The following is an 11,841-nucleotide window of genomic DNA, read 5'->3' as shown; positions in this document are numbered from 1 at the left end:
GGGGCCTCGCGGGGCCACTGACGATGCTTGACGGTGCGCGCCTCACGAGGAGGGGGTCCTCACGAGGGCCTTGCTCATGAAGTCCAAAGGTGGGTCGTGCGAGGGGGCCCAGGCAGTGCGTCGCGCGATGGGCCGCAGGCAGACGGTCCTGGGTACCCCCGGCCCCACGACCCCCATAGTATTCTAAGCCTTTGGCTATATACGTAAAAATTATTGTGTGTAGAAGACCCTCGGTCAATTCAAAATTAAATACAACATATTTATAGACCATTTAATAATCGATAAAATTGTCATTTGACGACCTCATGTCTTCATATTTGCATAAGTATGTAAATTATTTTTTTCTTCTATATGTATTACCTTAGTAATACTATTGGAAATAATGTAATGAAGAATAACACCCGCTCAATAAATGAGTGGTATTTACTGCAGTAATACCTACTCCTCATAAGTATCTTCCATATGGAATACTAAAAACTTCTCATTTATAGATAAAATCGACGAGATGGTGAGAAAGTGAGGCTTGTAGCAAAAGGGTTCACGTAGAGACCCGACACCAATTATGATGTAACATACCCTCTTGATATGATTGGAATTATGTTTCGATACTAAATATCATTGGCAATAAAATAATAATAATAATCATGTAGTTAATGGATGCAGTGACTACATACTCATATGGATCACTCATTTCGGATATCTATATTAGAGTCCCTGAAGGGGCTTACAATTCCGAATCCAAAAACAAATCGCAACACGTTTTTGTGTAAAACTTCAAAGTCACTCTATGATTTGGAATAGTCGAATCATATGATACTAACGACTAAATGAGTCCCTTCTTCAAAAGGATTACTCGAATAATGATTATTATTTACATGTTTAATAATGGAATCCCAAATTTGATTTCCTTACATCACCTCAGTGTATATTGATTTCATCATCAGTGTCTCTACAAGACCTAAAAATACATAAAATCATCTTAACACGGAAAATTTGGATTCAACCAAATTTAGCTTAAGCTTACAACATGTGCATTCTCCCAAGAATACATATCAGGCTACATATATCCATTACATATACGAGAAGTTCAATGTGGATACATCACACCAATAAAAGACATGTAATATGGTCATACTACCCATGATAGGCTACAAATCTATTCATACCTAGGGGTGATAATGAAGTGATATTAGAACCTAAAGTTCTACATCTCACTAACACTAAAGCACTCATATAATTGCAAACTATGTCAGGCCTGACACTACATTTGCTATCTTTGTTCAGAGTGAACCCGCAACAAAAGGTGTATGGTCAATATAAGAAATATCAACTTATATCTCAAGCTCACAATAAATCTTGGGCAACTCCATCAGGAAAATCAAGATATGACCATGATATGATGAAATGATATTGGCTCTTTATTTGATCCCAACAATGCCATATCAGTGACTGAATTCACGGGAATAATCTTCTCATGGAAGTCATCTAAATAGACTTTAATGCTACTTCCACTAATCATTCTAACATAACTGCTTTATCTAAAAGCATTGCCAAATATGCATGGCCCAACAGAATGATTAACCACACTCAAAATCATGTGGTTGGGATTCATCGGAATCACATAACTTGATTTGTCAAGATGCTACCATTTGTGTTACTCAAAAACTACAGGCTGTATGAAGAGCATTATCATAAATTACATTGCTCGAAAATTACTTATCCTCACGAATTATAGAAAAGCGAGGAAACAATATGCAAACAACATACTTTGAAAATCCTATAGATTATTCATAATGTCATGATCATATCAATGGAATTTGTATTACACATTCTCCAGGTTTGCAAAGTTCAGGGGAGGTAATCTCCCAAATCTATAACCTATTAACAATCCATATTGTACTCTTTTTCCCTTCATGAGTTTTTCCCTAATGGTTTCTCATAAAAGTTTTTAACGAGACAATATAAACACAAGTGCCCGTATATGTCATATCATTTCTCCTTATATTTTTCCCACTATGTTTTAAAGGAGTTTTCAATGGCCTATCATATCACACTCTTTTCCTTGTGAGTTTTCTCTCAAAGATTCTCATAATGGTTTTTCACGAGGCAATATCTTACCAAAGATCATACGTCATACTTACTGTTTTCTCTATCGGTTTTTTTAAAGAAAGTACTCAAGACATATTAATTGTTCCCTAAACTCACCGATGAGTTTTCTCCTTCTTCAAAGGTTTTTCTCATATGAGTTGTCAAGAGCCAATAATCATTAAATGTTGCATCATTTTCTCCTTATTATTTTTTGCACTGAGTTTAAAGGAGGTTTAGCAACATATATGCACTATTCTCCTCATATTTTTTCCACAGGGTTTTTGGAGGAGACACTCAAGATTATTCAAAAAAATTGTGAAGATGATGGATATACCCAAGAAGAGGTGTTGTACAAGGGGGAGTGTTAAGAATAGAATGGTTGTTTATTAATTAAGCTAATTAGGATTAAGTTAATTGTTAGATTGGTTGCTTGGTTCTCAAGCATCCATGCACTTCCTTGCCTCTCAAGACAACTAGGCAATTCCTTGTCTCTCAAGTAACATTGAATTTACTTGACTCCCAAGTAACATGTGTACTTCCGCCCGGGTATAAATATCCCACTTTTATCATCAATAAAGACCAATGGATCATCTTTTTTTCGCAAAAAAATAAAATAATGAATCATCTTTCATTCAACTCTCTCATTTTTTTTACTTTATACTCCAAACAGGTGCAAGCGAAGGAGGTGAATCGGTCTGAGGTTGATGGAAGGAACACTAGGCTAGTTAAGATCAGTTGGCATGTGTCCCGCAAAAAAAAAAAGATCAGTTGGCATGTGAAGGGAGTTATACCGTTGCCTCTATGAGTCGCTCGCAACAGCGCACTTGCTGGCTTCATAATTCTTATACGAGAGAGCTACCATAGTTAAAAGCAGAATGCCCGATTAATGAAAGTCTCTTGTCCGGGAAAAATGAAGGACGTGTAGGCGCGAAGCAGTGAGCTCGCAAGCTACACATATCTTGCATGTGACATGTTTATCGTGTTTTTTTATTCCACATATCCGCAGGGGCTCAGAAGACAACGGCCCAAACAAATCTGGTCCTTTTCCTCAGAAAAGGAAGGAATGAAACCCCATCCTGTCGTCCCTTGCTGCACGCTGCATTCCATTATTATACGAGCTTGCGCTTGATTTGGGGGCTGGGCTGGGAGGATACTTCACTCAATCACTCCGCCAAGCTCCGCGCTGCGCGGTGCCTACACGTTCCACGCCGCACCGCCTTGCCTAGCCTACTTTATTGGCACTCGAGAGGAGCCGTGGGAGCCTGGGGGGCGCGGGAATCGCGAATCGATGGGGAGCGTCGGGCCGCCGGAGGTGGCGCTATCTAGCCCGCCGCCGCCGGTGGTGGCTGCAGCGGCGGCTGCTGGAGCGGGCTCTGCGGACGGAGGGCAGGAGGTGAGTGAGCTCGCCCGATCTCCTTTCCACCTCATCTTCTCCCTCTGGTACAGTTGGCGCTTCGATTTGGTTGAGATTCGATTCTGCGTGCGAGAGCAGAGTTTTTTCTTTTCTTTTCTTTCTGGAGCAGACGAAACTTGAAGCAGAGGGCTCAGGGCCCATTCAGCTCACAAAGGCCCCGAGGAGGCCTCCTAGAGCGTTGCCGTCGGCAAGCCCACTGCAATCTCATCCAGCAGTGCTACGGGGGTGGGTGATGCTGGCCTTGTGGAGCTGTAGCATACGTGTATAGGCGGAGCAAGCAACGTGGCGGTCCGTTGGGCGACAGATGTTACCGAACACCGACGAGCCGGACATGGACAGCGCACGCCGCCGTCTGCCTAGGCTGGCGGCGGCAAAATGTCCAACTCCACCGAAGCTGCGCGGCGCGGCAAATATGATTCAGATCTCGTCGTAACTCCATCGCAGCATCTGAATTGACATTGAATCCTTCTTTCATTTCCGCGAATGAGCATTTGATACCGCATCTGCGTTTGATATCATGTCAGTTGATCGCTTGTTGTTAGTACAATTCAACGCTTCTCATGCTCTAATGCCGTCATCTGAAGAACTGTATGTCTTCTCCAATGCAGCAGAAGCCCGCCCAGAACGGCGGACCAGCGGCCGGCGCCGCACCGGCGATGGGCGAGGAAGGCACGGAGTACCGGGGCCTCCCTGGCGGCGCGGGCGCCGCGCCCGCGCCAGCGCCGTCGCCGGCGTCGCTCTCGATCGTGCCGCTCATCTTCATCATCTTCTACGAGGTCTCCGGCGGGCCGTTCGGGATCGAGGACAGCGTGGGCGCGGCGGGGCCGCTCCTCGCCATCGCGGGCTTCCTCGCCCTCCCCGTCATCTGGAGCGTCCCGGAGGCGCTCATCACGGCGGAGCTGGGCACCATGTTCCCGGAGAACAGCGGCTACGTCGTGTGGGTCGCCTCGGCGCTCGGCCCCTACTGGGGGTTCCAGCAGGGCTGGATGAAGTGGCTCAGCGGCGTCATCGACAACGCTCTCTACCCCGTCCTCTTCTTGGACTACCTCAAGTCCGGCGTCCCGGCGCTGGGCGGAGGCGCGCCCAGGACGGGCGCTGTCCTTGGGCTGACCGCGCTGCTGACGCTCCTCAACTACCGCGGGCTCACCGTCGTTGGCTGGGCTGCCATCAGCCTCGGGGTCTTCTCCCTCTTGCCTTTCCTCGTCATGGGCTTCATCTCCATCCCCAAGCTCCGGCCGGCGAGGTGGCTTGAGGTCGATCTCCACAACGTGGACTGGAACCTGTACCTGAACACTCTGTTCTGGAACCTCAACTACTGGGACTCGATCAGCACCTTGTCCGGCGAGATCAGGAACCCTGCCAAGACTCTGCCCAAGGCCCTGTTCTACGCGGTCATCTTCGTGGTCGTCGGCTACCTGTACCCTCTCCTCACCGGGACCGGCGCGGTGCCTCTGGACAGGGGGCGGTGGACGGACGGCTACTTCGCGGACATCGCGAAGGTGCTCGGCGGCGCGTGGCTGATGTGGTGGATGCAGGCGGCGGCGGCGATGTCCAACATGGGCATGTTCGTGGCGGAGATGAGCAGCGACTCGTACCAGCTCCTGGGCATGGCGGAGCGGGGCATGCTGCCGGCCTTCTTCGCGACCCGGTCGCGGTACGGGACCCCGCTGGTCGGCATCCTCTTCTCGGCCTCCGTCGTGCTGCTGCTGTCCACGATGAGCTTCCAGGAGATCGTGGCGGCCGAGAACTTCCTCTACTGCTTCGGCATGCTCCTCGAGTTCCTGTCGTTCGTCCTGCTGCGGGTGAGGCGGCCCGACGCCCCGCGGCCGTACAGGGTGCCGCTGGGCACAGCCGGGTGCGTGGCGATGCTGGTGCCCGCGACGGCGCTGATCGTGGCGGTGCTCGCGCTGTCGACGCTCAAGGTGGCGCTGGTGAGCCTCGGCGCCGTGGCTGTCGGGCTCGTGCTGCAGCCGGTGCTCAAGTTCGTGGAGAAGAAGCGGTGGCTCAGGTTCTCCGTCAACTCGGACCTCCCCGGCATCGACGTGGCGCTCCAGCCCGCCGCTCCCGACGAGCCGTTGATCGTGTAGGGCGCGAAAAAAGAATCGGCGTAGACCTCAGGTTCTGAATTGCTGAAAGTTATGGTTTGCGGAGTTTTTGTCAGGCAGTGAGATGAATTTCGAGTAAACCAAATATCGATTTGGAAGGGAGCATCTGAAGTGATCATCACGTGTTCCATTCACGATTGTCCGAAAACATGTTTTAGAGCTCATGCACCTCGGCCCCCTCTTATCTAGCCATCCATTCTCTATTTCTCTTCATTGCGATTTGTGTAAGTACCTTTCGCCCAGAAACACTAATACCTACACGTGTGGGCATTTGCATTTCGCTCACACAATGGATCCACGTCCGTTTGTGGTTGCACAAATTTTGGCATATTTGTGATGCCACGTAGGACTGGCTGGTGTGTGGGCATTCATTCGGTCGTCCACACGTCCGTTTTCATTACATGGATGGATCGGTGTGGTGGGCGTTTAACAGTTCGCCCAAACGTCAGTTTTCAATCACGCACAGGGGCTGGTGTGTGGGCATCTATCAGTTCGTCCACACACCCGTCTCCTCTCCCACCCAAAGCTGCCAGTTGCCATGTGTTTTGCAGGGTACATGGCAACTGCCCTAGTGTGCTTATAAACAGATGGCAACTCTCTCTTTTACCCGAACATGTTAGTTGCCATGTATTTTGCAGGGTACATGGCAACTGCCCTAGTGTGCTTCTAAGCAGATGTCAACTCTCTCTTTACCCAAACATGTTATTTTGACATGTCTCTTTGTAGCGCTACACGGCAACTGCCTAGTGTTAGTAGGTGGCAACCTCTAAAGTTTTCAAATGATGGCAACTATAGTAAATCAGACCATACATGGCATCCGCCTAGAGTTAGTAGGGGGCAACCCCTAAAGTTTTTTAAATCATGGCAACTATAGTAAACCAGGCCAAACATGGCAACAACTGCAGTTGTCCAAAAATGGCATCTGGCACTTGACTTGAGATGGCAACTGCAGTTGAGCAATCATGGCAAATGTAGTTGTCCAACATGGCAACTGTAGTTCAACGATATAGCAACTGCAGTTAAACAAACACGGAAGAGGGTCCGGACCATGGCAACTGCGGGCGCTTGGCGACTGTAGCGCGGGACGTGCGGGACCATGAGGTAGGAGGCCTGACGCACGGACATGTGAGCGTTGTCTATTTTGCCCACACGTAGACGTGTGAGAGGGGCCGGGGAAAAAAGAGACATGTGGGCATTACTTGTTTTGCCCACACGTAGGCGTGTGGGATGGTCCGCTTAGACACCACACAAAATATATGGGCAGACCCCTTAACGTCCACACGTGTAAGCGTTGTCGGCGTCCTTTTTTGTTGTTTCTCTCATAAAATTTGTCTTGAACTTCAAACTTTTGATTAAACTTTTTTAATATTTATGTTGGACCAAACAATCTGAAAGTTTTATCCCACATTTTAGTTAGAAAACTTTGTTGTGCTGCAAAGTTTGGAGTTCAAGATATGTTTTATATGGGAGAAAAAAAAAGAAATTTTCATGTAGTAACTTAGTTGTGCAACACAGATCTTAAAGTAACATTGGAGAGCTAGGATAGCGAGACCCGGATGCATGAGCTCAGAAAATCTGCATCACACGATTGCCTAACTAATAAAGCTCAATATAGGTCCATGGTTAGAGCATCTAAGGTCCCTTCAAACCCTTCTCAAATGTCTCACGTCAGCCCGGTAGTGGTCGGACATAAAAGAAAATGAAAAAGTGACCCAATCGAAACCATCATATTATCTCTATATGATGAGGATGTCTGTAAATCCTCGTGTTTGACATCAAATATGGGAAGGATATAAGGGCTCACGAACGCCTCTGGGCTGTCTATAAACCCTCATATTAACACCAAATACGAGGAAGATATGGAGGCTTGTGAACATACCTTGTCGGTCCGCTACGACGCGGCCCGCCGTGAACCACCTTTTCTCTTCCTTTATTCTTCCTTCTCTTTCTCTTTCTTCATCTCCATTAATCACATCGGGCATACAAGGGAGAAAAATGAGGAACGTAGTTGCATCCACATACAAATAGGGGCTCAGAATAGACAGGTCTGGACACGGTCCGGGCTCTTAGGACGCTATTTGTGACTCTTATGATATGGTTTCTGAAAATAGTTCACTTGGTTGAATTAAAAAGAGTCGGAAAGCACACTACTACCTCCATCCAGATTTATTGTGCCCTCTCTTATTTCTGGTTAAATTGACCATCTAAAACATTAACAAAATATAAATTATACGTCTAGAAGCATTAGTTGAGACATTACCATGCCTTAAAGCCCGTTACAACAAGCAATTAAAGCGTTCATTATCGCCATGTGTGGACATGTTTATCCCACTTCATAGGTTCATTGACGGGACACCACATTGGATGATAAAACATGTCTTGAACGGATGCATTTAGTTTGAAAGTCAGCGTTGGAAGTACCTAAGAGCTCTTTGACGCAACGCCACTCAACCCTTGCCAGGGGCTTCTATTTGGCGCGTTCATCGCTGCGGAAGCCATCTGCAGTGCTAACGGGCAGCGCAGTACACTGAATTTATAGCGCAAAAAACCATGCAAAAAAACGGTGGTATGGAGAATGAAACTAGCACCGCTACTTCTCTCGTATTGCTACAATAACCACTAGAGCTTCTCAACGGTAGTAGTGACTAATAGCAAAGCAAATTCTTTTAGAACTAATAGAGTGCGCTATTTTTTTTTGACAGAAAGACTGTAAGGAAACCCCCTACAGTATAATTGGTGCAACAACCCCAAATTGCAAGTACCATGCCTTGAACCTGGGTGGGTGGGAAGGCATCAGCCCCTTCCAACCTGGGTGAGTGCGCTATTTATTACTCAGTCAATTACTATATCACTTAGATTTTTGTGTTATTTAAAAATAATTTGGAAAAAGATTATCTTTTTATGAAAAATAATTAAATTTTGAAAAAGTTCACTAATTTCAAGGAAAATCATCAATTTTTGAAAAAAGTTCATCATTTTTGGAAAAAGTTCATCGATTTGGAAAAAAAGTTCATCGATTTTGAAAAAAACATCAAATTAAAAAATGCTTTTTGAAAAAAATAAAGAAAACAGAAAAAGAAAGAAAAAACAAAAACAAAAACCGGTGCAGAAAAGCCCAACAACGAAAAAAGAAAAAACGGCTAGGGAAAATATGAAAGAAGAAAAGTAAATGGATTACCATAACATGTTTTATATGAAACATCTTGCATTCCATTAACATGTGGTCGCGACAAGATCGCCGGTCACTGCACGGGTTACATCAGCAGGAAAATTCGTGATCCACAAAGTATGGTCACACTGGTTTGGTCGCGGGTTCGTTTCTTTCCAGTGTACATTTTTTGCATATTCAAAACCAGAAAAAGGAGTGGCATGGGCCGGCCCAGCGCGCAGAAGGCGGGTGTGCTCCGGTTTGCCCAATAGCCTATAACCGGCCCCTCAAGCGCTAAATAGGAAGCGCTCCTTGCCATCAAGCAAGCGAAAATTATATGATTTGCAGTTGCACCTTCTGATACGCTCGCCGCACGAAGGGTCTTCATTTCTCCGGTCTCTCTCTGAGAGCATCTCCAACAGCCGCACTAAATAAACGCCGCACCGTAAATTTGTTCTTTTTAGCGTGCACAATTGATATAGGGGCTTCAGCGGACGCGCAATAAGCGTGCGCGGCATATAGAGTTGGGCGCGCGGTCTGAATCACGATCGCACATTGTGTATTTGATGCACCCACTTCCGCACGCCGCACACTCGAGTGCTCGTGCCGCACTCTCTCTGCCGCATCACCTTCGCCCCGCCCGCGCCGCTGCCGGCGAATTGACCCGATGGACGCCCGCACCGGCTCCCCCCTCACCCCCTTCCTACAGCCACGATCCCTCCACCGCCGCCGCCGCTGCAAACCCTAGCGCGGGTAGCTTTGGCTTCGCCTCCGCCGGAGCTCCTCCAAGCACCGGCATCGCACGCGGTCTTTTCGTGCTGCCACGGATGACCTCGACGGCGGGTGGCGTCGCGCTGGCACCCGCCATGAAGCCACGTGCCCCCCTCTCGAAGCTTCCAAATTCGGCACGGCCGAAGAAGGGCAAGGGATCCGCAAAGAAGAACAAGGTGGCGGACGGCTCCAGCTCCTCGAAGCCGTCGAGGAAGAAGCTTGCAGGGCGTGCGACGGGCGCGGCGGCTACTGAAGCGCCGGCGAGCTCACTTGTTGAGCCGGCGGCCGACGCGCACAAGGTGTTCAAGGAAATGACCCAAAGGTATAAAATTTCGCCAACTTTTTTGTTCTTGTTATTTTTTGAATGCATACATATAGATAGCTTATTTGCTTCATTGTATATACTTTGTAGTTTCAACGATGATGTTGGAAATATGCCCTAGAGGCAATAATAAAAGGATTATTATTATATTTCCTTGTTCATGATAATTGTCTTTTATTCATGCTATAATTGTGTTATCCGGAAATCGTAATACATGTGTGAATAATAGACACCAACATGTCCCTAGTAAGCCTCTAGTTGACTAGCTCGTTGATCAATAGATAGTCATGGTTTCCTGACTATGGGCATTGGATGTCATTGATAACGAGATCACATCATTAGGAGAATGATGTGATGGACAAGACCCAATCCTAAACATAGCACAAGATCGTATAGTTCGTTTGCTAGAGTTTTTCAATGTCAAGTATCCTTTCCTTAGACCATGAGATCGTGTAACTCCCGGATACCGTAGGAGTGTTTTGGGTGTACCAAACGTCACAACGTAACTGGGTGACTATAAAGGTATACTACGGGTATCTCCGAAAGTGTCTGTTGGGTTGACACGGATCAAGACTGGGATTTGTCACTCCGTATGACGGAGAGGTATCACTGGGCCCACTCGGTAATGCATCATCATTATGAGCTCAAAGTGACCAAGTGTCTGGTCACGGGATCATGCATTACGGTACGGGTAAAGTGGCATGCCGGCAACGAGATTGAACGAGGTATTGGGATACCGACGATCGAATCTCGGGCAAGTAACATACCGATTGACGAAGGGAATTGTATACGGGGTTGCTTGAATCCTCGACATCGTGGTTCATCCGATGAGATCATCGAGGTGCATGTGGGAGCCAACATGGGTATCTAGATCCCGCTGTTGGTTATTGACCGGAAAGCAATCTCGGTCATGTCTACATGTCTCCCGAACCCGTAGGATCTACACACTTAAGGTTCGGTGACGCTAGGGTTGTAGGGATATGTATATGCAGTAACTCGAATGTTGTTCGGAGTCCCGGATGAGATCCCGGACGTCACGAGGAGTTCCGGAATGGTCCGGAGGTAAAGAATTATATATAGGGAGTGCTATTTCGGCCGTCGGGACAAGTTTCGGGGTCACCGGTATTGTACCGGGACCACCGGAAGGGTCCCGGGGGTCCACTGGGTGGGGCCACCTATCCCGGAGGGCCCCATGGGCTGAAGTGGGAAGGGATCCAGCCCAAAGTGGGCTGGGCACCACTTCCCCTAGGGCCCATGCGCCTAGGGTGGGGGAAACCCTATGTCACAACCTAGCTAGTCATGCATTAGAGTGTTGCATCATGTTTACTCTTTCATCAGAAACTTGAAATGGGGATGACAGAACCCCCAGTCCCCTCTGAAACCAACTAGGGTTACTAAAATAATTTTTCAATGAACCTGAAATGCCCTTCTAAAATGCCCATCATTTTTGTCTTGGTTCAGAACCTCTGCCAAAAATGGTGCACATTTTCCTAGGCCATCCTAGGGTTTTTGATTTAAATCATAAATATTTGAATTTGGGCATTTAAAATAATATAAAATATTTAAATGCTCAAATATCTCCAAACTAAAATGTTTCATGTTGGAAATAATCCAACTATGGGCCAGGAATAGTTTGGTGATTTTTGAACTTGCCTAGGTATTTTATTTAATTCAACAAAGTTGCAGATATAGTAAATAAAACAGAAACAGAAATAAAAAAAAGGGGAAAACTTACCTGGGCTCCTCCACTGTGCGGCCCAGCCAGCTGGCCGGCCCAGCCAGCAGCGGCCCAGCCCACCACTGCAGCTCTCCGTCGTCTTCCTCCCCTCGCCCCGAAGCTGCTGCGTGCTCGCGCGCGCACGGCCGCGCGGCCACCTCCTGCTTGCCGACGCGCTCCTGGCCGCGTGGACGACTCCCGCAGGCCGTCCCGATCCCCCCCTGCTCTCTCTCACTCTCCCCCGGCTCTCCCCTCCTCTCCCTCGCTCTCTCTCTC

At 47.5% G+C, this 11,841-nt stretch overlaps 1 protein-coding gene across 4 annotated transcripts; it reads left to right on the top strand.

The window, feature by feature from the left end:
• Positions 1-3,113: 3,113 nt before the first annotated feature.
• Positions 3,114-5,892, top strand: LOC119317543 (polyamine transporter PUT1). 4 transcript variants are annotated; one of them, XM_037592017.1, is made up of 2 exons: positions 3,114-3,481; positions 4,111-5,892. In XM_037592017.1, exons 1-2 carry the CDS (start codon positions 3,377-3,379, stop codon positions 5,587-5,589), a joined length of 1,584 nt encoding a protein of 527 aa, XP_037447914.1. In that variant the 5' UTR covers positions 3,114-3,376; the 3' UTR covers positions 5,590-5,892. The 4 variants fall into 4 exon arrangements, with proteins under 4 accessions (XP_037447914.1, XP_037447915.1, XP_037447917.1 ...); XM_037592018.1 differs by having other exon boundaries at positions 3,115-3,481; positions 4,126-5,892; XM_037592020.1 differs by having other exon boundaries at positions 3,367-4,021; positions 4,126-5,892.
• The last annotated feature ends 5,949 nt before the right edge of the window (positions 5,893-11,841 follow it).

Source organism: Triticum dicoccoides, chromosome 6A, assembly GCF_002162155.2.
Source record: "Triticum dicoccoides isolate Atlit2015 ecotype Zavitan chromosome 6A, WEW_v2.0, whole genome shotgun sequence".
NCBI classification, from domain to species: domain Eukaryota; kingdom Viridiplantae; phylum Streptophyta; class Magnoliopsida; order Poales; family Poaceae; genus Triticum; species Triticum dicoccoides.
This window is presented reverse-complemented; position numbering and strand designations above follow the sequence as displayed.